This window comes from Euprymna scolopes, chromosome 7 (assembly GCF_053919585.1).
Source record: "Euprymna scolopes isolate OS-2025 chromosome 7, ASM5391958v1, whole genome shotgun sequence".
Taxonomy (NCBI): Eukaryota; Metazoa; Mollusca; class Cephalopoda; order Sepiida; family Sepiolidae; genus Euprymna; species Euprymna scolopes.
In genome coordinates, this window is record NC_136488.1 from 116550132 (window position 1) to 116576778 (window position 26647).

The following is a 26647-nucleotide window of genomic DNA, read 5'->3' on the forward strand; positions in this document are numbered from 1 at the left end:
TTGTTGTTAAACTTTAGGGGCCGCGAGGGAACATTGTTTTCATTTGTGAGCAAAGTTTATGTATAAAACAGCCTAACAACGTCAAGTCCATGAACAAGTTGATGAATACTTAACCTTTAGAGAAAAAAGATTTTACAGTGCGAGTAAATCATGTTAAAAATGAGTGGTTTTTCCAACTGGTGACTAAAAAAAAGGGGGAGGGGCTTATTTTTTGGCAAGTTTTTTTTTTTTTTTTTTTTTTTTACCGACACTCTTCCATTAGTAAATGAATGAAAAAATCTCATTAGTAAATGAAAAATATTTTGTCAACCTTTACATTTTTTAAAAATAAAACAAGCAAAGTCAAATTATTTAAACAATAAACGGTTTAATAGAACAATGCGGAATTGTTTTTTTTCTTTTAGAAATCTACATTTCATTAAAATATTCTGCAAATGAAGCAATTAAACATTACTTTTGGAACTTCTTTGCACAAAAAAAAAAAAAAAAAAAAGTGAAAAATTTATTAATTAAAAAAGGGAGAAAAAAAAAATCAAACTTTTTTAATCCTTTGAACCCTAACTTTGCAAACTAACTAGTCACTCAGAGCCATTCAACTAAAGGACTGTAGGGGCTTGGTTGACATTCACCGATGCTTGGTATCACAGTCATGATGTGAGCATAGGTAAATGTTTCCCAACCCCTAATAAAAATAAAAAGGTTGTCAGAAACAGCATTAAGGCGGAGGTGATTTCGAAAGTTCAATAAATGAATTTTATTTAACAACAGAAATAAACAATTACCAAAAATTTACTTTTTTATATAGAAATAAAGAGATAAATTAAGACATTAAATAAGAATAAACATTAAAAGACGATAAGCATATAATTATATAATAAAAATGAATATAGAAATAAACTAATGGTAAATGTTACCTTACGCTACAACAGGACACCGACCACTCTAATTTGTTTTTTAGGGGTATTCGAGGTCGCTGACAACGAATCATAACCAAACCCGCCATAAATTTACAGTTTGCATAGTATGTACCACTACACCTTAGGACTATTTTATTCCATTTCACCGCCTTCGGTAGTGTTTTTTTTTACATGATACGTGTGCGTGCAAACGGGCATAGTGGGGTGTCTTACCATATCGCGTAGGAATGTTTAAGCAGTCATTTCAAATTAAGTTTTAAAAAAATATGGTTTGTTTTTTTGTTTTTTTTTCTTATGTAGTTATAATGCTTTTTAATTGATCTAAAAAAGTTTTCATGAGTGGTTTATAAAAACATAACCCCCAAACATTTTTGTTTTTTGTTCTTTTTTGGGGATGGGGGTATTCAATTATAGGACTTGTTTAGTTTAACAGCTGCTTCTGCAGTTTAACTGTTTTTCTGTAAGTAACATGCTGACATTAACTATTTAACAAAAATTCTGTTTACATTGGGGAAAGGGGTTGGTGTTGGTGGTGCTGGGGCGCGCAGTAGTCTCTGGTGGGGCCTCTCGATGCCATACTGGTGGGTAATTGTGACGGCTTTACCTTTTTGTGTGCTACAAAAAAAAAAAAAAAAAAAAAAAAGAATTCCTGTCTTTTTCTCTCTTACTTTCCCTCTCTGTCCTGCTCTAACCAAGTAGGCCGACCTGTTCCACAAATCCTAAAACCTCAACATGAAATATCTCCAGAAAAAAACACGAATAAACCTAGAACCCCATCCTCCAACGTAGACCCCTACTACCATGCCTCCTCCTCCAACATCAGGGGTCTATATTCCAACCTTCCAGATTACAGGAGATATATTCTTTCTAAGCAAAACTGGAATAGGGCCGACCACTTCCCTAGATGAGTTCATAATTAAAGGATACTCTAACTTAACAACTAAATCTGACCCCCAAGATCGCCATGGGCATGGAATATGTGCCTACATTAAAGATGGCTTCCCATGTGGCAGGGATATCTCCAGAGAAGATCCTAATTTACCTTAAATGTGCTTCCGGGTTGCACTTGCTTACAACATCGCATTTATATTTGCCCTCTGTTGCCCCCACAACAGTGGATTTACTATCTTTAAGAGTATATCTGAGAAAATAGACCACATCCTGTCTGCTCATCCCTCGGCTAACATTCACCATTTGCAGTGACTTCAATGTCCATAATGTGGAATGGCTGACCCACTCAAACAAGACAGACGATGAGGGGAGGTTCTGGCATGATTTTGCCATTGCCTATTACCCCACTTAGACTGTTCGTGAGCCCACCAGTGTGCCAGATACTACTAGTCAGTATGCAAGCTTTCTAGACCTTTTTCTCTCAACTTCCCTTGAGCTATGTTCATGTTCCATTCTATCTCCTCTGGGATCCTCCGACCACTCCGTTGTATCAGTTAAGATAAAAATGAAATGTAATAAGTCTTCAGACATACATCTCCACCGTACTGTATACTAATTATGGCTAACTGGGATAGCTTCCGTACATTCATATCCGATCTACTTCTGCATTCCATGTTTAAAAAGGATGTGTCCTCTATAGTATCAGACCTGACCAAATGGTTAATTGTAGGCATAGACCGATTCATACCATCCAAAAAATTCCAACAAAAACCTAACATCCAGCCATGGTTCTCCCCAGAATGTGCTGCTGCCATCGCGCACAGAAATCACTTTTTCCATAGCTACCAACATGCACCGAGACTAAAGCTGCTTTCAGGACCACCAGCGACCACTGTAAAAGAGTAATAAAAAATGCAAGAGCTATATGCCCAGTCTATTAAATCCAAAGTAGCTGAGCAGCAGCGTGGTTCCTACCAGTTTTGGCAAATAACAAATAGGATCCTGAACTGAAGCGCATGTTCTATCCTAACCATTATCAATGGACCAGAGGTCATCTCATCAGCATCAGACAAGGCCAAACTATTTGCCAAGAACTTTGCAGCTAATTCTACTCCATACGACGAAGGCCATCAACTCCCCGTATTTTCTCCTATAACACACAACACGCTAGGTAACATGTAAATATCTGTACATGAGGTTGTCAAGCTAATCAAAAACCTTGATTCCAGTAAAGCAACTGGCCTTCACGGCATTCCAATTATAGTGTTGAAAAACTTTAACCAGAACTTGCCCCCATACTTACAAAACTGTTTAAGCGTTGCCTTAAGGAGAATTGCTTTACAACACCCTGGAAAATCTCATCAGTATGCCCTGTATTTAAGAATTCAGGTGATAAGTCATCCCCCTCTCAGTACAGACCAATAAGTCTCCTATGTGTCATGAGTAAGTTGCTGGAATCCATATTAAATAGAGAAGTAGTCAACCACCTCAGCAGAAATAACCTTAGTGACACGCAATATGGTTTCCGTTCTGCTAGATCTACAGCAGATGTGTTAACGGTTATATCTCATAGGATTAGTGAATCTCAACAAAGACTTCCTTTCTAGGGCAATTGCTCTTGACATATCAAAGGCCTTCGATAAGGTATGGCATAAAGGCCTACTTCACAAGATTTCCAGCTATGGTATAACTGGAAATCATTTCTCTCTCATAGGCTGATGGGCAGAAATCAGAGGCCCGCAGTATTAATGCTGGAGTCCCTCAGGGGTTCTTTCTGGGCCCAACTCTCTTCCTGATCTACATCAATGATCTCCCAAAACACATACTTAAATCATTTGTTGCCATCTAAGCTGATGACACGACCATCTATCACAACACATCGAAGGCCGTAAATGACAAAGTCCTCCGATTCTTTCTCCTCTGATTTTGAGCACATGGTACAATGGGGGAAGAGGTGGCTGGTTACCCTTAATGCATCTAAAACCAAGCTCCTATCTTTACATCATCAACGCTCTGATCCCCATCTGGCATCAATTGAAATGGATGGCTCTCGTCTAGGGAAGGCCCCATGTTTTGATAAGCTTCTGGGTTTGACCTTTACTCCTGATCTGAAATGGAACACATACATCAAGTCTGTTAAGGTTGCTGGGAAAATGGTAGAATCCTTCTACCACTCCAGAAGATATCTCACTACTGATGCAATTCTCTATCTACAGAAAAGCCAAGTATGTCCAAGGATGGAGTACTGCTGCCACATCTGGGCAGGAGTTGCTAAAAACAGCCTATCCTGCCTTGACAGAGTACAAAATAGACTTCGTGGGGGATACCCTTTCTGTTCCCTGCAACCTCTCTTTCACAGAAGAGACGCTGCGAGCCTATCTTTGTTTTATCGTTATTTCTATGGCAAATGCTCGTCTGAGCTCCAATCTCTGGTCCCCCCTCGCCAATCTTTCACAATAAACACCAGCCTAGCTGAAACCACTGTCAATAATTTTCCCCACTCTTTATCTGTGCCTAAATCAAAATGTAGGTTCCATGAACAAAGCTTCTTTCTTAGAACTGCATGCCTGTGGAACTCTCTACCACTTGCCTGTTTCCCACCTGACTTCAACTTGGAGGTCTTCAAGTCCAGCATAAACAAATTCCTGATGAACCGCCCCCTTAAGTAATGACACTTTATCAAATTTCCAATACTAACAAATACTACAACACTATCCCATTGATTACTGTACACGCAATAACCCTTATCCTCAAGTGGCTTCTGGGCCTTGATAAGTGGTGACCTCCATGTAAAAATTAAAACCCTGTTAATGGAATACTTCCGATCAAAAAGAACGAAAAACATAAAATAAAAATGTCTGGTGCTTATGTTTCTGCAAACCGCTCATGAAAACTTTATTTTTTGATCAATTGAAAAAGCATTAAAATTACGTTAGACAAAAAAAAAAAAAAAATGAACCACATTTTTTTAAAAAAAACTCTTATTAGAAAGATTCCTACGCGATGTGATAAGACACTTCACTCCGCCCGTTCGCACACGAACGTATCATGTAGAAAAACACTACCGAAGGTGGTGAAATGATAGGTGTGTCAGAAATAGACTTTACGAATGCGTGAAAAAATATTGAATAATTTGACCTATCTTTCCAAGCTTATAGCTATTTGAAAAATGTAATTCAAAGCCTAATTTTTTTTTATTTTTTCAATTAAAGGAGCAAAGACCAAATTAAAAAAAAAATAACAGGTTTAATAGCAAATTATGCAATATTTGTTGTTTTTTTGTTTTGTTTTGTTTTTTAATCGGTTTTCTTCAAAGATTTGAAAATAAACGAAATTTAACTTACAAAGAAAAATAAATAAATAAATAAAATAAAAAAAAAAAAAATAAAATCATTTTCGAAATTCCCTTGATTGTATTTTCACTTTTTGCTGTACCAAATTTTTTTTGCTACACAAAACTTTCAATCATATAATGGTATATTTCAAAACAAATCCACAGGAATCGGAATCGTTAATCAAAATTTTCCTAGAATCGGAAAAAAATTAGGAATCATCCCAACACTAATTTTTATTAAAAAACTACACAGACGAGCGATAATAAAATAAAATTAATTTTAACGTCTTCTGTTGACACTTATGTATCCAAAGATAATATTGCTTACAGGCTTACATACTTTTATAAAAAAAAGATGCAAAAAAAAAAAAAAAATAAATAAATCAATAAATAAATAAAATAAAAAGATCACTATCAATTTAAAAAATAAAATCAAAACAATTTTTTTAGACAGATTTTGGATTTGCAATTTTAATATCTCAAGAGTCATTATATGAATATTTTTTTATTATTGGGAACCCATTATAAAAAATCTGTTTAAACTTTATATCGCATATTTGAATTTAATACCATTTAAAGCTTTTTAAAAATATTTACTTTTTAGAATTCTGTTTTTTTTTTTGTTGTAATTCAAATAATTATATTACCGAGAAAAAACAATTATCAAAAAAGTTTTTTCTTTACACATAAAATTGGACATAAAATCAATGTTAAGGTCAGTGAAATAAATAAGAGGATTAAATAATTATTAAATCTCTTCACCTTTTAAAAAAATGTTTAAATTTTTATCGATCTACATTATATTTAGCATTACAAGTTGATTTTTTCTTTTTAGAGAATTGTTATTTTATCAACTTGCATGAAAAGAACTGTGTAAAAGATGCTTAAAACCGTTTGAATTATGCAAATACCATTAGTAGTTCAAAAGCTATGAGAATTTTAAGTGCCAAAATTTTAGGCTTTTCCGTGGACATTGTTCTTTAGAAAAAGTGGGCTAAATTACAGACCTCAACATTTCAAGAAATTCCGGTAATTTTGCCACCATTTATTTATTTTTCAAGCTATTCTCACAAAACTTGGCAGTCTTATATAAAATTGTGTGCTCTTTCTGATTATGCAGTCAAATCTGATGTATCTTCTTTACCATAAGCCATGAATTATAAATTCAGATGTACAAATTAATTTTTTTTTTTTAACTGGCACATGGTATCATACAACGGTGTCTATTCATGAACAAAACTAAGTATTATAGTGGTATTTAAATATAGCTTTATTGAGAATAGGCATTTTCCTGCCTCCTCACTAAAAGGAGAGCTTAATCTTGGATGTAGCCACTGAATGCTTAAAGAGCATTCATGGCCGGTATTTACCACTCCCCTCAAAGAAAAAAAAAGTAGATATGAATTAATCTCAGAAATAAATCGAAGAAAAATTTTTATATAGATTTTGGATTTCTGTAAAAGATGGAAATTCCCATAGTTGACCAGAACTTATACATTTTGGGATCAGTCCAATTTTCAATTTTGTAAATCCTTTCTATCTGGCCTAAAATATACCCCTATTTTCTGAGATGCAACTGTAAATCATACTCTACATAAATCTTCGATGTAACTTTCACAGTACCAGGAATCCTAATAAGCAACAACTAACGACTATATATTCGCCAGTTGATGGTAATTTTTGTCATTTCTACTGTTTTACTGAAAATTCAACAACCCTGAGTAACTATATGCAAATGCACATACCAAGATGGCCACCAGCAATAACGTAAGAAATGACATTGCTTAATATCTGGAAAGCTACTTATTTGCAGAAAATTTAAATGCGATATTCGTTTTCAGTATACCCGAAAATCTTAAAAGGTTTAAAAGAAAATTGTTGAGGTGGAAAAAAGGTAAAAATTTACAAAATGCATCACAAATTCTTTATCAAACCGCCTATTTATTATTATTATTATTGCTATTATTTAGATATCCTCAGTTAAAAAAAAAAAAAAAAAAAAAAAAAAAAAAAAGGGTTTGTTTTACAGATTCGAAAAAAATGGTTTTGACAATGAGTTAAAAATAAATTCAAGTTTCACAATATCTTTAATTGTTAGGTGAAAGTACAGAATAATTAACAAAACACCTTTCTTTCCCCATGTTAAGAATGGGTTTCTAAATAACATTATTATTATTTCAACATTGTAGCATAAGTGCGCAAGTACCTTTTATTTGTTATATATATATATATATATATATATATATATATATTTTTTTTTGACTACTAAAAACCCAATTCTATATTTAGCATGATAACAGAAACGCATGTACTTAGTATATTTTGTTGTTTTTTTTAATGCTTTTAGTACATTTGTACTAAAAGCATTTAAAAACAACAAAATAGTATCGTTTGGAAATCAAATTTGAAAAACTTGCAAATAATTTTTTTTTAAATTGACAACCTCACAATAAAAAATGATACTGATTTTTCTGCTTTCATTTTGAAAGCAAAAATAAGTTTTATTATTTTTGAGAGAATACAAACAAAACTTGTTAATGCGCTGACTTTATCGCATAGTGAGCCGTTTTCCTGTTTTAAGTGGATTTGAATTTCTATAAAAGATAACATTTTAAAGAAATTTCCACACAATAATTATCAAATATTTACATATTATACATGAAAATAATTCTATATGAAAATGGATGATATATGCCGATTTATCTTACCAATTTTGAAATATTCATCAACTTTGCTCGGTCGGTCGTAAAAATATAAATCAAAGTCCAGTAGAGATGGACTTCTATGCTTGTATAGCCTGTAAAATTTCAGCCAATATCCAATCAAATTTGACCCCACACGTGTATCCAAACATGACGTATAAAATGTAAACATTGAAAAAGTTTCCCTTTTTGTTGTCGTTTTTTACCGTTTTTTTTTCCATTTTTAACTTGGAGCTTAAAAATAGTGAATGCATAAAAGCAAAATTAAGATTGGAATGCTTATTCTATTCTCTTTCCAACAATGTAATTCTTTTAAAAATTGACAAAAAAAAAAAAAAAAAAAAAAAAAAAGATGACTTGTTGAAGCACATTGGGTATGTAATATTGCTGATGTCTACGAAAATACAACACATGCTATTTATTTTAACAGCGATTTTATGACCATAAACATTCTTTCAATAACCCAGAAAAAAACCGAGTTAGCTAAACAATGGTGGTTATTAAAAAATGAGAACCGATCCCTAGTGGTTTCATGGTCAATCCTATGTTATTTGGATGTTCCAAACGGCTTTAGGCAGAGATGCAGTTTATGCCTCGAGGAAAAAATAAGAATCCTGAAGTACGAACACAATAATCTCTTAAATAAACGAGATGAACTGATGGCCAGATGTAGACATAAATGTAAATTTAAAATACCCAATAACTCCAGATCCGACGAACAGATAATTCTATAACGGTAAAGAGACCGAATTTAATACCACTAGATTATTTACGATAAACCCTCCCACCCCACCGGCAATTATAGTGCTGTCCGGTATATACTCGGTAATAACGACTTGATGATATTTATTGTCTGAAATCTAAGTTGGGTGTACTTATTCCGAAGCACCTGTTTATCCAAATTACTTATGAATGAGATAGCTTTAAGAAAAAAATTTTTCTCTGCAGATAATACATTAGTTATTAAACTGATTTAAGTAAAAAAGATCAAATACTACCACTAGACATTATTAGATTTAATATAAATTAACACAAAACTTTAAAATAATAACTATTTTATTTATTTCTTTATGCGTGCATGAAAGTACTTTTGTGTACGGAATGAATAAAAGTATATATTAACCGAAACTATATACGTCCTATGGAATTGGGGGCAACTAATTATGCAATTTTCTGCATCTTAATCAATTAGGAAGTGAAATATTAGTGAGCAAAATTACAACGACCGCTATAATCACCAATAAAATTAATTACATAAAAATATATAAAATATTAACTACATAAGACTCAATTTTTTGAATTCATAGTAATATATTACAAATACAATATAGAAAATTTAAATGTATTATAAGATATTTATTTCTAACTAATTTTAACATGATAACATACGGATAATTTTAAAACTTTGTATATAAACTTTTTTTTATTTATCTTTTAATAGACTTATTTTCCATGACTCAATTAACTCTATGACATGCGTATAATCTCCATTTTCTTTCCCTTCTCTTTCTCAGAGATTCTAGACTAATTAAACCATATGACAGGTAGCGGATGGTCACTCTTCTTTTTTCTTTCTTCTCTTTCCCTTACGCGCAGTTTATTTCCTTCTCTCTATATCCGTATATTTCTCCCTCTTCTTCCTAGGTTAGTAAATGCGTGTCAAGGCATTTACGTGTAAGAACGTGCATATTTAGGGGCGTGTGTGTGCGTGTATGTGTCTGTTGTTACGTCGGGCTACCGGACAGCCGTTATAAGTGTCATAATGTTCTTCTTGTTTTTTTTAAAAAACCCTCCCACCCTCTCTATAAAATGTATTAAGTGGATTGCTACTACCACCCCCTCTGGGTTTTTGACGGTCGGTGCCCGATTCTTTTTCTTTCTTTATTTCAGTATCAAAAATGTAATTGTCTAGTTTAGATGCTTGAAAATACCATAAGGTTGAAATAAATTAGTGCATCAACAATTATGTAATTTCTGTGTTATATTTTTATATTATATATATATATATATAGTGTTGGGACGATTCCTAAATATTTTCCGATTCCAGGAAAATGTTGATTAACGAATCTGATACCAAGTACAATTCTGATTCCCATTGAATTTTTGTTTTGAAATATACCATTAAAGTTTTTGTGTAGCAAAAAAATTTGGTACAGCGAAAAAGTGGAAATACAATTAAGGGAATTTTGAAAACGATTTGATTTTTTTCGTAAAATTTCTTTCATTGAAGATAAAAGTCCAAACAAATATTTTAACCATGAATTAAACATGCACCATGAAATTAATAACAATCAATTTCAGGAGTTATTTTATATATTAAAAAATGTAAAGAAAAAGTCATGATTAATTCAACAAAAATACAATAACATCAAATTTCAAGGGGAATAACATGTTTTTATCTTTTGATATTTATTTTTTTGTTTTATTTCCTTTTTATCTTTGATAACTCTTTAAAATTTAGCATCTTTTTTTTTTTTTTTGCAGTCTCAATCGCTAACTGATTTTTATTCGACTTTATAGAATATTCTTATTTCTAAATGAAATTTAAAAATAACTAAGTCTTTGATTAAATTTTTAGCCTTTTATATTCAATCGTCTCAAATTATTCCTATTTATTTGAGTTTTTAAAAATATTTTTCACCATAATAATGTTATTTTTTTAATCTAAATAAATTGGTTTATTTCTATATTCATTTTTATTATATAATTATATACTTATCGTCCTTTAATGTTTATTATTTAATGTCTTAATTTACCTCTTTATTTCTATATAAAAAAGTAAGTTGTTTTACTGTACACAGATTCGAAAAAGTTGTCAAAACAAACATAGAAAAAATGTTATCAAAGGCAAGATAAGTTACTTTTCTACCTAACTGGATATGTTTTAGTGTTTTTATTTAATGTAACATGTTTATCCAGCTCGAAAAACAGTGTTTACCGATGTATTGGAAAATTAAAAATGGCGCCCGACTCTTTGACACGGTAAGTTTGGGAAAATGAGTTATAAATAAAAAAGCTGGACAAAATACTGTTAAAAACACGCCGAATATATGTCAGCCTATGTCACGGTGACATATATTGAGTGAGTTTTTAACAGTATTTTGCATAGTTTTTTTATTTTTAATTCCTTTTCCCAAACATACCATGTCAAAGAGTAGGGTGCCATTTTTAATTTTCCAATACATTGGTAAACACTGTTTTTTGAGCTGAATAAACATGTTACATTAAATAAAAACACTAAAAACATATCCAGTTAGGTACAAAAGTAACTTACCTTGCCTTTGATAACATTTGGTCTATATTTCTTTTGTGACAACTTTTTCGAATCTATGTGTACAGTAAAACAAACTCAAAAGGGGTTTGTTTTTAAATTTTTGGTAATTGGGTGAAGTTGAGATAAGCAGGTCTCGCAGACGAGCCTCGTTCTGACATTCGGAAAATTTAGGTTAACAACCGGTGAAGCTACCGAAAAGTAACCCCTTGAATGGATATTGTACGAGCCTTTTTCAAGCCTCACACAAAAACACACATTCACATTTCAAGCTATGTCATACACATACGTGCACACAAACATATGCGCCCACGTCCACACACACGTACATTTATTCACGTTCGCGTACATACACTCACGTGTATATACACACGTGCTAACGCACACATGTACTCACACGAACGCACACATGGATGACGTCACTTCCGCTTTCTAAGGAAATATACACATGCGCAAATGACCACCGGAAACAAGTATAAAACAAAGAGCAACAACTGGCTTCTTCCTTTTTCGAGACTAGCCTCCTAGGTGGCTGGTTGGCGTGCTAGCCGCCGCCGTTTCGGTGCGCGCGCACACGCGTACCTCACGCCCACTTACTACTATGTATGGGGCACGAGCTAACAGACCGTATATACACATTCACACCCTTTCTCTCTCTCTATCTACTACTGGTCCCTGAGAACACCTTCGCGTAGCTGACTATTAACTGATGTCAACTCTCATATCCTCTTCTTTGTCTATACGCTGGACTATCATTCTCAATTTCCACTACAACACTCATTTCTCTTCCCACGCGTGAACAAACAATAGTGACCCGAACTTAAGATGAACACACATTTCCTTTTCTTGCTACAACACCAGTCGTGCAACGAACATTAGTTACATATGCGCGGACATTAACATGTTATAACAAAAACGTTCATTCTTTCAACAGCAAATAAACGACGTTTATCTTATCCATCAATTGAGTCTTTGTTTCCTTCAATTCCATTCGTTTCATTATTTTCTTGTGGCGAGCTAGGGTATTATACCCTGGTCCGCTACAATATAAACAATTAATTTCTTAATTTTTCTTAAAAACAAAATGTAAACATAATATAAACAAAATATTTTAGAAAATAATTCCTTAATTTTAAATGAAAATCGATTGTAAAGAATTTTTTAAAAAAATAATTATTGAAAAATACTGCAGTGTTTACATAGCTGGTTCTTTGGGATAATAGGGGCGCCTGAAACCTCTCTTCCAAAACAAAAAATCTTTAGTGTTTTTACTATTTTAAAGCGATTTTTTTTTTTTTAAAGTTTGAAACACAAGTAGTTGCTAGTTAACTTAGAACAACAAGGGCGCATGGTAGCAATTCTTCAGGATTTAAATGTATCGTAATGCTTTTATTGGGGTCGAAAAACGTTTTTTCAGCCGCCATATTACTTCCTATTTACTTGCCTCGCCACGAGGGCAGAGTTAGACACAAGCACAAGATCATTTTTTAATGTAGGGAAGCATTTATTACTAAAAAACGAAATGCTTAAATATAAATGCAAGTTAAGCTACAAGTAACAAAAAAAAAAAAAAAAATTTAATTCTAAAAATTAAAGAAAAAAAAAATTCAAAGAAATTTTGAACATTTATTACTAAACATAATGAACATGTGAAAATAAAGGCAAGATAAGTCAACGCAAAAAGGAAAACAGATTTTTTTAAAGTTCAAAAAGAACTTCAAACTGAAACATAATTATCAAAGTATACTTATGCAAATAGATATGAAAAGTCTTTGTTAAAGTTTGTGCCATATTTCCATGGAGTAGAGGCGCGAACGCAGACCCCACAATTTTATTATACCATCCCTATTTAAGTTGAAACATACTTATCAAAGTATTCTTATGTACATCTATATCAAAAACCCTTGTAAACGTTTTTCTTTTTTTTCATTTCCACACTTTGGGGGCCAGGCGCAAACGCAGACCCCACAAATTTTATGAACCACTGTTCTGCCAAATCAAACATACCTATCCCTGATTATATATATATATATATATATATATATATATATATATACATATATATATACACACACACACACATATACACAGGTTTCATGAAAAACTTCGTTTCATTAATTAAATCGAAACATTTTCAATTAAACAATTACGGATATATGTTCTTTCATTTCCTTTATTTACTTTTTTTCATAGTTCTTTCCGAAAGTAATTAATATCTAGTTTAATTTTTTGTTATTGATTTCTAACTTCAGACAGAGTTTAAAATATTGATTTCTCCCTTGAATTTCAAAGACAGGTGCATGAAATAAAATGGCGTCTCCAGTTTCAGAGATAAAATGTAGACGTACTGACTTTATCATAAATTTTTGACAGCATTAATCTCACTTCAAAGAAACAGTTCAACTTAAAAATATAAGAGAATCATAATGAAAGAATTGCAAATCTAAGGTATTTTTAACGATGCGTTTCCCCTCAAAATACATGATTCTTACGATTCAGATTCATCGTCCCACCACTAATATATATATATATATATATATATATATATATATATATAAAGGTGACCCAATGACACTTGTTTATGGAAGAGAGGAGAACAATAAGCAAAGGGTTATTATGCCCACCACGTAACCTGGATTTGTTATGTGATTTTTATCTTTGAGGAACTTTAAAACTAAAAGCTTATGCAAATAATCCTCCCAACCAATGCTATGAGGAGAATCCCAGAGAAGATCTACAGGTAGTATTTGCAAACATCTTATAACACTACAGGTAATTTAAACAATAAAAGAATGTTCCTCCTCTCTACTACATTTTCTGGGCTACTTTAAAGTGAGCCACCCTCTGTGTGTGTGTGTGTGTGTGTGTGTGTGTGTGTGTGTGTGTGTGTGTGTGTGTGTGTGTGTGTGTGTGCATATATATATAATTATCTGTACTAACTCATCATTTTAATTTTTTATTTGTTTGCACTTTTAAAAATTCATGCAGAAAAAATTTTAAGGAAGACAACTTTTTATATTCTTCAAGAGTTATTCTCTTTGCCAAATTTGATTTGTCCATCATGATCTAAAAATGTTTTCATCTTAATAATTGCCTAATCATAACAAAAACTATATAGTGAAGCAGTAATTATAACTAAGGAATGTATGTGGTAATTTATTTAAATTAAGGGATAAGATTAATCATGAAGAAAATGGTTACATCAGCTTTCTTAATTTGCTTGGGATCATCTTATAAATATTGATACTAATATTTATTTAGACTATGTTTACAGTATTATATGATCTGTAGTCCTACAGCATTTTAGTATTTTATTTAATATATAAGTTAGACTTGAATATCATTTAAGCTGACCTATCAAACTAATTCTGAATAATCTATTTTCATTTTTTTTTTTAAATTGTTGTACTACCTTATGGGCATTATAATAAGTTCAAAATATGAATGCATTTGTAGGACAAGTATTGCGCAAAGCTCTTGCAAAATTAGGAAGAGTGGGAGTAGCAAGGGTAAACCAATAAAGCTTTAGCTGCATCCAAATGGATCTAGTTGAATAGAGCAAAGTCATGGAAATAAAGGTCATGTTCACAAATCCTGATACAAAGTTACTACTTACTCATACAAAAATGTCCTTTGTACAATTAATCAGTGGATAGACCAAAGCAATTGAATAGTTGTGGGACAATACAAAAGCTTATTAATAATGATAATTTTCTCAACTAGCAGAAAAGGTGTTAACTGGAGCATTTTCATCATTTGAGGCTGACTCGAATTCTTATATTTAAGAGTCAAATTTTTTTATCTGCCAAATTATGATTTTATTGCAATTTGTAATGTCAAAATAAGTAGTACAAATCCATCAAAGGGACTTGGAAGATGATACAAAAGTACAAGAAATTGGCAATGCATCACTGAAGATTGGCTTTCATGCAGGGAAAGTATTTTAGGACAAAAGACATGAACCAAAAACCAGATCTGCAAAACCAGAAAGTTTTTAACACTGAATGAGCAGAAGCAAATTGAAAGACAGCATTGAGGGGAGAGTGGCAGCCATTGCCAACAAGGAATGGTTGGAAGAAAGTGGTCAGTACAGAATAGCTCAATAAAAATATGATCTTGGCCAATCAATCAAGCAAAATAAAAGCCAAGTGTTGTGCAAAACAAACGGCGAGGGGGAGGAAGCAGCCAGTGGTGCAAGAGAGAGCACTTACCAACTGGAAAGTAGCCTTTAGATGTACAACGGCCAGTCATTTTGGCTAATTTAAGGGATGTTTTCAGGCTTTTTTTTTTTATTATTTTTTTTTTTACAAAAGTAGCAGATACACACACGATGCGATGCAGGATGAGCAACTTTGAAATTAGCTCAAAGAAAAAAGAAAAAAAAAAGTTAAAAGAATTTTTAACAGATAGGATAAAATATATAATGATTTTACAAAAAAAATAAATAAAAATCAAACAAAATGATAGATTAGTGCTGGGTTCATAAACGCTTAACACAAAAATAACCGTTGTTCGTCAATGGGAGAAGGGGATAAAACAATTTTTTTCAGCAATTTTTTGTTTTTCATAAATATAGGCAGTAAAATATTTTAAGTGAATTAAAATATTATTTATTAAAATGGCTCCAGACAAGGCATGAACACTAGATGTAAGAAATAAAAACAAAAATACCACTCCAAGGTAAAAAAAAAAATTATCAAAAAAATGTTATACAGATCTTTTTTTTTAACTCACATTTACTTCAAACAAGGCACTTGGACGTAAGAGGGTATTATTTGGAACCATGTTTAGGGAAGATTAACAAGATGTTCGTTTATGTTTAAATTTCTACATATCAGTACAGTCAGGGAAGTAGGAAGTCTAGCTGCTCAAGAGAAGAAACTATTGGAGTAGAAAGCTTTTTATCATTTAGGGACAGTGAAAGGGTGTGATTTTGTTGCTAAGCAAGTTTGTCAGGGATATGTTGAGGGGCCACAAATACAATGAGTTCATCAAAGCAAATTCCATTAAAATACTTGGAAAACAGGCACAGGGATGCCACATTACGGCAATGGGACAGGGGTTGGAGCTTAATTGACAAAGCATGAGTTATTAGATTGGAGACTCTTTTTCGAATCCTATACAAGAGGGAGAAACTAGCGGTAGATGCACCAGCCCAGATGGGGCAACAATACTTCATGCATGGGCAAATAGTGGCTTTGTAGAGGTACAGGATACTCTCAGGTGTGAGTAGTTTTCTTACATGATAGAGAGAACTCATTTTCTTTGTAGCAGCCTTCACAATGTCCTTAATGTATTTGTTCCAGTTCATATGGTTTGTGAATTAAGTCCAGGAGTTTGAAGGAAGAATTCTCAGGGTGTTATTTGTCATTCATATCGGTGGTTGGGAAGGCTTCTTGTAATTGTTAAGAGCAGCTTAGTATCACTAGCATTAAATTTTACCATCCATTTACGGCCCCATCCACTATGGTCTAGAGGTAATTTTCTAAGGATTCGGTCATTGTCTTAGATTTGTGTACATTCGTTCTTCCCTCGTGCATGTTATAGAGTGTTGTATCATAACAAATATACCCATCTCGGACACAATATTATCAGGAAGGTAGTTTACGAATATCAGGAATAGTCATGGTCCAAGAATCTACCCCTGAAGCACTCTCCATTAATTTTATGCTGTTTGGATGTATGTCCATCAATGACAACCTGGGTGGTTCTATTGCCCAAGCAGGACCTAATTATATTTAGTATACATCAAGTTATACTGTATGATTTAATTTTTATTAGCAGCCCTTTATGCTAGATTTTGTCAAAGGCCTTGGATATATCAAGGGCTATAGACCTGGCTTTGCCCATCTTATCCAGTACATGGTGTATGCATTCAGAGATGATCGTTAAAACATTGCCTAAATCCATATGGTTTGTCAGATAGATTAGCTTTTGCAAGGTGGTAGACTAGGGTTTGATTGATTCAAAGATTTTAGTGAAGAGGGAGAGGAAACAGATACGACAATAATTAAGAGGGTCAGTTGTTTCACCAGAATTTTTGTGCATTGGTACCACAGAAGCCATCTTTCGGCTGTTAGAGAAGCAAGATTCAGCAAGGCATTTATAATAGAATTTGGAAAGTATGGGGGTGAGCTCAGATGAGTACTTCTTAATTAGTATAGCAGGGATGAGATCAGGTCCACACGCCTTGATCCAGAAAACAGCAATTCTTCCCTCTTTGTCAGAATCATCACTTATGGAATTAGAGGGCTAAAGGACAAAATAAGAGGTGAGAATCAAAAGCAAACTCAAAATTCACTTTGTATTCTTCATAAAATGAATGGGTTTTTTTTATTTGAGGTTTGACAATGATTTTAATTAGGAACTTTTGATGAGAAGGATGATAAAACAAAAAAATTAAAACATTAACATTTCGTGAACATAAAAACAAAAAATACAAAAATAAAATATTAGAAAATTATTATAATACTTGATGGTTAACAAAATAAGAAAACTATTTAAGTTTCATGCATTTAAATATTTTAAAATGAAAATCAATAAATATCTAGAAGTAAATCTGAATTTTGGTTGTGCAAAATAATGAGTGGTCAGTAAGTCTTATTCATGCCTTAATTAACAAGTTTTTAAATTTGAGAATCCAAATTTCTAGTAAATAAAAGCGCAGAAATAATGTCACATTTCTTTTTTACTGTACTCCATTTGTTGCTATGGTTTGCCAATAAGGAAATATTACATCTTGACAAGGTTTTATCTTTTATTTAAATGTTTCAGACATTTCAATATGAAAGGATTTTGTTTCAGAGCACCATTTTATTATTTGCAGAAATATATTTTATATATGCTTGAGTATTGATGTATACAAGTCTTTGAGAAACATTTTATGTGTGCATGTATAACAAGTTTAGCGAGTAAAAGCTTTTTTGGAGAGACAACTATGATGGTTATTAATGATGGAGCCTGGCTAGAGCTTAATCATTTGAGGATAGGTCAACAAAAACTTCCTTACATTGAACTTGAAAACGACCATATTATAGTCAACTGGGAAGCAGCCCCACAGTATCTTGTTCCACAGACGGACGGTTTGAAGAAAGAAACTGTTCATGGAATTTTTCATTTAGTTTTAGGCACAGTGAGTAATGGAAATTGTCGACTTGTAACTGAGCAAGTATTTGTTACAAACGATTTACGGTGGTGCGATCATAGATTGGAGCTCAGTTGAGCGCCTAGCATAAAAACGTATATTCTGTAAGAAAGAGGAGATAGGGAGGGGAAAACGTCCTCGCCCACTAAATTCCAAAGACAATTTTGTACTCTGTCAAGGCAAGAAAGGGGAGTTTTAGGAGTTCCTCTCCAAATGTGGTAACAGTACTCTATCCCAGGACATATTTGACTCTTGTACAGGGAGAGGGCAGCATCAAGAGTGAATGGAATGGTAGAATGATCCTACTATTTTTCCAGTAATTCTGGCAACAAATCTAATGCAAGTATTACATTTCAGGTCAGGAGTGCAGGTCAATGCCTAGAAGTTTGTACAAACAAGGTCATGAGACAAGAGCTGTTCATTTCAATTAGGGCCAAGTGGGGCTTTGAGCATCGGTAATGAAAAGTTTGGTATGGGATACATTAAAGGTAGTTAGCCATTTTTTACCCCTTTTGTACAAGACAATCCTTGTCAAAGAGATAATCAAAAAGATCCTGGTCATTGCCAGCCTTTGAAATGTTGCTATAGTATCATCTGCATAGATGTCAATGAAAGATTTCAGAATGTGATTTGGAAGATTCAAGATTAGGAAGAGGGTTGCGTCCAGAATGGATCCCAAGGTCAGCATTAATACTGTGAGCTTCGGATTCCTGTGTATCAACGACTACTTTAATAAATCTTTCCGAGAGAAAGGATTTGATGATTGAAAGGAGATTTCTAGCAATTCTATAGCTGGAAATCTTGTAAAGTAGACCTTTATCCCAAATCCTATTAAATGCCTTAGATATGTCAAGAGCTATTGCTCTAGAAATGAGGCCACCGTCAATAGGTTCACTGAGCCTGTGTGATATTACCATCAGCACATTAGTTATTGATCACTACACAGAAACCATATTGCTTGTTGCTGAATAGGTTGTTCTTATTGAGGTGGTTGACAACTTCTCTATCACAGACTGAAGTAACTTATAAATGACACACAGGAGACTAGCTGGTCTAAATTGAGAAGCAGAGGAAAGAGCTCCCATATTTTGAAATACTAGGCAGACTGTCAAGATTTTCCAGATTTGAAAAGCATCTCTTCTTAAACAACTTAGTTAGTACAGGAGCTAGTTCCGGTTGAAGTTTTTGATCATTGAAACTATTCAGAAGCTGTCGGTTGTCCTATAACTTATAGGAGCATCTAGAATATTTTTCATGATATCCAGGGCATATATATTTTTTTAATATATGCTAGTATGATATTGAAGGACAGCTCTTCAAAGGACATAGCTGGGATTTACTGCAATAAGAGCTGAAATAGAATTGGACAAGATGAAACTAAATGGTTTGTTGTGATATACACAGATCAGGCCAGCGATCAAAGACAGATCAAATAAAGACTCTTAAAAGCTAAACTTCTGTCATCAGTAGAAACAGATGATCACTTGGCAAATGAAAAAAAAAAAAAAAAAAAAAAAAAAAAAGAAATTGTCAAAAGAGTTGTGAAATAATTCAGTTACTTGGAGAAAACAATCACTGACAAACTATATGCACAGAAAGACACACTAAGGAAGGTGGGGTGGGAATCATATTGAAACAAAGCACAATTGTCTTCTGTACTTTAATTTTTCTTAACATAAAAAGAGGAAAAACAGCATTTCTTAACTACCATTCCACCCCCTGACATATAGCTGCAGATAATCATTGAACTTCATTGTTGTTTAAGTAAAAGAAAAAGATTCTTGGATTCGAGTCCAAGCCAAAATAAAGATGAATCTTAAGAATTTATGAAAATGATGTAAACAATAGAAAAACTTTTCTGCTTATATAAAATATATACTTTGCAATCAATAAAATTTATTCATTAAAGAGAATCAAAAACAGTTAAAATTCATTTAAATATAAAAAATGTTTTCTTTCTTATAAGCTTCGTTGAAAAGTCTTATCCAATGTTTCTGTGTGATTACTCGAATTGTCAGTCTTAGAAACTCTGCATTCCAATAAAAATACGAATAGTTATTTTAATTTATATACTATTAAAGTGTTTTTAGAGTTTGTACATACACAAATAGAAACATAATTGATTGACAAAAATAGGAATAGGCATAATACACATTACTAAGGCAGTCATTTTTACGATATCAGTACCCAAGTTTGAATTTCACAATTTGAATCTGATTTAACTAGGCATGTTTATATATTTAAATAAATGAACATAAATACTATGAATATTTTTAAAGCTATGTGATCTTTTTTGATAATCAACAAAATAGATATAAGGATATTGGACATTAATTCAAATCAAATTATTTTTTGCTTAAAAGCAATTTTTCAAGAGTGATTTTGTTTCAAGTAGTATTATTTATATAGAAAATGTGAATCATTAAAAATAAGCCTTTAGAAAGCCATACAATGCAATTTAGTTTTAATTTTTCTCCTCTAATGGCTCAATTTTTAATAATTCAAATTTCCATAAAAAATAAAAACATCCATTGTAGTTACTTTCTCTTTTCATCTCATCCACATAATGTAAAGATTGTTGCCTACAACACCAAGCAAAAGCAATATGTAATAACAGCAATACACATGAAGAGGAAATGAATAGTTTAAGAGAAACCCTTTACTGAAACAACCATCCAAAGAGCATGACAAAGGGGAGGAAGGCCTCTTCAGTCTTGGATGATAACCTTCCTAGAGCTGGTGACTCAAACCAATTACCGGTTTGCAAACATAAACTGCTTAAGAAGTAGATAGGCTCTGTCTATCGCCTGGCTTCCATACTCCTTCTTTGCCTATTAGTCAGGCGCAGAGACACTATCACAGTGATTCGATAGAAACACCCAGTGGTAGATCTTGCTTCTTGTCTAGGGCAACGAACGTCGTTTTCCCCACTCCGGACACACCCCACCCCTAAAACTGGGCACTTGGGAGTGCTTGAGTACCATATATGCCTGAGCAATTAGATTGTGTTGACCTGATGGGTTGAGGGTACTGAATTGACAGTTCCTGGCTGCCGTTTCCGACTGGTACTACAGGAGCCCTAACTCTTTTGTAGCACAGAGCGGCTGCTCCATCAACAGTTGTATAATATCGGGATGTTTGTAGTGCCATGTCGAGCATGGAAAGGGACCCTGCACTCATCCCCGGTGGGCTTTCCTGAGGCCACAATCCTAATTGAAGAAAGGTCAGCTGATGGTCTACATGTGATGCATGTCTGATCTCTGCATAACCTCTTGTTCATCTCCCCCTTAAAACTGAAACTCTTTAAAAAATATGATGACAGTACAATCAAAGAATAAGCTTAAACCAGGCTTAGGGTCAAACAAATCCAACTTGCCTCCTCCCTTGAGGCTTGCATATCAATGATAATGGTTGAAATCGCCCTAAACTCTAGACCCAAAACTGAAGAGCCAGTGCTCAAAACAATAAGATATTATAAAAAGGCTGACTGGGAAGCCATCAGAGATCTTATCAGAGATGCCACATGGGGAAATATTTTTTTCTCTCCCTGCTGAACAGTGCGCAAATGAGACCACTGAATGGTTCAAAACTGCTAGAAGCGCATGTTCCCATGCGGAAATTTTATAGCAAGCCCCACTCTCCCCAATGGTTTACTTCGATTTGCACAACTGCCATTGCTCAAAGGCAGCATGCATACCGCACATTTAACTGCCATAAGTCCAGTTCAAACAGACAGAAGTATATAGAAGCTAGAAGTAACGTTAAGAAAGAAATAGCGACAGCTAAGAGAGAATTTACTGAAACCACTAAAAACGCATTGAAGCACAAAAACTAGGAACTCGTAACTTCTTAAAAATCTACAACAGTGTAGTAAATAATGGGCAATCAACAATTCCCCCACTAACCAACAATCACGAGATTGTTTGCTCAGCAACCGAGAAGGTTAACATGCTTGCCAGTCGGTTTGCCTCAAACTCCACGCTGGATCCTTCCAACCACCCCCTACCTGCTCAGGTGCATGCTATCATAAAAAACCTTGACACTTCAAAAGCATGTGGACCTGATCTCATCCCAGCTGGGATATTAAAAAAAGTGCTCAGCCGAAGTAGCTTCAGTTCTATCCAAACTCTACAACAAATGCCTTTATGAATCTTGCTTTCCGGGCTGTTGAAAAAAATGCTTCTGTGGTACCAGTATTCAAGAATTCTGGCGAAAGAACTGACCCATTAAATTATCACGCCATTAGCCTCCTCCCACTTTGTGCCAAAATATTTGAGATCTTAATTAACCATGCTCTAGTCCATCACCTTGCAGATGCTAAACTTCTGACTGACCAACAATATGGATTTAGACAAGCCCGTTCCACAGCAGACATCCTAACTAATCTCTGAACGTATATACCATTCACTGGACAAAGCGGGGGAGGGGGCAGAGCGGTAGCTCTAGATATATCTAAGGCTTTTGACAGGGTATGGCATGAGGGTCTCAGGAAAATTAGATCATATGGTATCACTGGTACTTAACATAATTAAATCCTTCGATAAGAGAAAAATCCAGGTTGTTCTCTACAGTCGTACATCTAAACAATATGATATAAATGCGAGAGTGCCCCAAGGGTCTATCCTTGGACCTCTATTGTTCCTAATATTCATTAAATGACCTCCCCAACAAAATTGCCTCTGAGATGGGTATATATGCTGATGACATCACACTCTATAACAGGCACAACAGGAAAACAAATGAACACATAACTGAAGAAATGGCAGAAACACTAGAGGATGACCTCCAATCTGTAGTGGAATGAGGACAAAAATGGATGGTCACATTCAATGCCACCAAGACTAAACTAGTTTCATTCAATAATTACAAGAAACCTTCTCTACCACCTATAGCAATGGCTAACGACTATCTGAGAGTACATCTTTTAAACTCCTTGGCCTAACGTTCACAGGAAACAGGAGTTGGAACAATTACATTGAAAGCATTGTCAGGGCTGCTGCAAGGAAGGTGGGCTCTCTACCGTGTTAGAAAACTACTAACACCCGAAAGTATCCTGTATCTCTATAAGGTCACCATTCGCCCATGTATGGAGTATTGATGTCATATTTGGGCTGGTGCATCTACTACTAGTCTCTTCCTCCTTGACAAGGTTCAAAAGAGAGTTGCAAATCTGATAGGCCCTGAACTGGCATCTAAGTTTCAGCCTCTGTCCCATCGACGAAATGTTGCATCCCTCTGCCTGTTCTACAAGTATTTCAATGGTGAATGCTCTAACAAACTGCAAGCACTTGCGCCCCCACGACGCGAACACTCTCGACAAACCCGATAGGCTACTAAATCCCACCCCCACATGTAAAAGATCTTTCTACTCGAGTAGTTTCTTCCCTGTACTGACATGCAGAAGTTCAAGTGTAACGTGAACCGACATCTTGCTGCCCAAATCCCTACATAGTACCACTGTAGTTGTTGCCCCTGATAGTAGCCCCCTACAGCAAAGTGGCAATGTGCCTTGTTTGGGGTGAAAATGTAATTAAAAAAAATAAAAAAAATGACATCAGCTTCAAAAAATCTAGACCAAACACCAAAGGATACATCTCAAAAACTCACGAGTTTGTATAACATGGAGAAGTTATCAGAAAAAATTCAAAGAATATTTAATCCATATAACATCAGGAGAGTATTTAGGAGTGATTCAACTCTCTGAAAGTCAAGCAAGTGAAGCTTTTGCAAGTCAAATCTCCTACAGAAAAAAATAACTAAGAACTCTGTGCATGAGATTCCATATAAATGTGGAAAAATATACAAAGGTAAGACATGTCATCTACTAAAAGTAAGGTTAGAAAAACGTCCAAAAAAAAAAAAAAAAAAAAAAAAAGTAATACATGGAGATATTAAAAAGTTGGGAAACATCTACCCTCAATGAGACAAAGTAAAAATTATAGACAGAAACTTGGTGTAAAGTAAGACTCAAGAGTACATATGCTGGGCAACAACCTACTATGCAGATGAGAATCTTTAATTATAAATAATAAAGTTATAATTTATATAAATAAAAGCACATTATATACACAAAGTTTTAGTAATAATTAGTAATATTGTACATTTGAAAAAAATAGATTTAAGAGTCAAAATCCATACTAAATTTATAGGCAAGTACTTGATAAAGTTCAATTGTAAATGACACTTCTGCAAGTTGAAGGTAAAATCCTCAGAATACAATTGTGAATCAAAACTTCTACATAATCATGGCAAACAAAACGAGAGTATGACATCCGCACTGATTAAATGAACAGTTTCATTCAAAATTCTGTGCAGATTCCAGAGTTCAACAAGATACATCTGAATAAAGTCAGACTTTATTACATTGGCCGAAAGATTGTGAAAATAATACTCAAGATAAGAACAGTCTGAAGAATAAAAATACAAGTTTTCTTAGTGCTAGCTGTATAGGTAGTTAAGTGAATATAAACTGGTTTTTACTTATTCATATTAAATGAAAACACTATTTTGATACCTTTAGTATCTTGTAAACATTTTTCATTTTTTGTATACCTAAGTGTTAAGTATAAATTTTATTCCGTCATTTTTTATGACACATACAAGCAATATGGAGATCATAAGTAAAAGTTAAAATTAAATAAAAACTTTATTATTGAAATGCAACGATTCTCAGTTTTTCATTGGGGGGGGGGGCTTTTCGTGATGGCGTAATTGTAAAATGTGTAATTGTGGAATCTTTGGTGCCAGAAAGTACAGCTAATGGAATTAATATTTAGATAATTCTAACATTCATTTTATTCAGATGTTTACTTTTAAATAAAATTTGAGGGGAGGTCGCTACTGCCATACAATAGGGTTTTGAGCATTCCTTACAGTAAACATCATAAACCAGCCTAGTTTAGAGTAAGAAAACAGATAATATAGTGAAATTCCATTCAATTTCAACTTGTGATATCACATTTATTTTGATAAAGTTTGGATGTAAACAAAATTTGACTTTTGTAAATCTACATTTTTCTTTTGTATCACCCTAATCCCCACCCCTAATACTTCACATTAGGTTACTGTTTTTAGTCAAGGTCTTCAGCTGTCCACCAATATGTATCACCCCAGACAATGCAGTCAAACATTGTGAATTAACTCCCTCTGGGCAACGAGCCACATGTTCAAACCATCGCAAACATCATTGTCATATTATTAACATCATTCATTGCTTTGCATGTTTTTAACAATTCTCTTTCCTTTTTTGTTACAGCCTATATACGTGTACTTCTTGATGAATAAAGCCTAGTTCAAAGGTTATCATTCGCCTTTCATGTTGTCCTCACCACAATTTAATCATCAAGAAGTCTGACTTAAAATGGACCAGTTCTTGAAAGCATCACAGTGTTTCGATGGTAGTCCTTCAGCACCCGATTCTTCAGACCATTGGACACATTGACTGCGCACATTCAAAAATTTTCTAAACGCAATCAACTGCCAACCCACTGACCAACTGAATGTCCTCATTAACTATATTTCCCACCCAGTACACAAACTAATAGCAAATTGTGACTCTTATGAAGCTGCCATCTCTAAACTCCAATCTCTTTTTGTAAAACCCTCAAATATCGTACATTCTAGGCATCTTCTGGCAACTGCTAAGCAGAAACCGGGTGAAACTATTGCTGACTTCTTGCAGAAACTGGACTCACTAACCGCCGATTGTCACTTTGAGGCAGTAACTGCTGAAGAACACCATGATCAAGCAGTTCGCGATGCCCTCATAACAGGTATTCGTTCTCAGGCAATCCGGCAAGGACTCTTAGAGAGAACACTCACATTAAAAGACGCCTCCGAATTAGCCCATTTGCTAGAAAAAGCACAGAGACAAGCTGAATCTTATATTAACCTCACACCATGTAGCGCCACCGCCGAACCTTCGGTGTCTGGCGAAATTCCTGTTACTTCAGAAAACCTCTCTGCTGCGACTGAAGAGAAGTGCTTCTTCTGTGGTAATCGACGACATCCACGCATTAAGTGTCCTGCTCGTAATGCAGTTTGTAATAGTTGTGGCAGGAAGGGGCATTTTCAGTTAGTCTGTAGATCAAGCCGCGTCCCTAGAAAAGTAACCTCCGCCTGCGAACCATCAATCGGTTCACTTACTTTGATGCTTACCCTTTACCAAGAATCGATGATCTAGTCCACAAAATTGCTCGTTATTCTGTCTTTACCACTCTTGACTTACGGAATGCGTATCATCAGATACCGATACTAGAAGAGAAGAAATTCACAGCCTTCAAAGCCTGTGAGAACCTATACTAATTCTGCCGTATTCCATTCGGTGTAACAAACGGCGTATCATGCTTCCAACGGGTCTTCGAGACCTACACGTTTCATTGTGTCATC

At 34.1% G+C, this 26647-nt stretch overlaps 2 protein-coding genes across 12 annotated transcripts in view; one reads left to right on the forward strand and one right to left on the reverse strand.

Annotated features, from left to right (window-relative positions):
- The window catches only part of LOC145279904 (putative E3 ubiquitin-protein ligase RNF144A-A), a 136537-nt gene that overhangs the window by 33559 nt on the left and 76331 nt on the right, over positions 1-26647 (reverse strand). For 4 of the 11 annotated variants that reach the window (XR_013868480.1, XM_080131446.1, XM_080131449.1 and 1 more), the window contains one exon: positions 15327-15477. The exons of the other annotated variants lie outside the window; for them this stretch is intronic. Coding sequence is in view for 3 of the 4 variants with exons in the window: in XM_080131446.1 (XP_079987572.1) it covers positions 15327-15366 (40 nt within the window). In the remaining variant the exon portion in view is untranslated. The remainder of the gene's footprint in view (positions 1-15326; positions 15478-26647) is intronic. 11 annotated transcript variants of the gene reach the window in all.
- Positions 24047-26441, forward strand: LOC145280335 (uncharacterized). Its single transcript, XM_080132106.1, has 2 exons — positions 24047-24066; positions 25883-26441. The coding sequence occupies exons 1-2, from the start codon at positions 24047-24049 to the stop codon at positions 26439-26441; spliced, it is 579 nt and encodes a 192-aa protein (XP_079988232.1).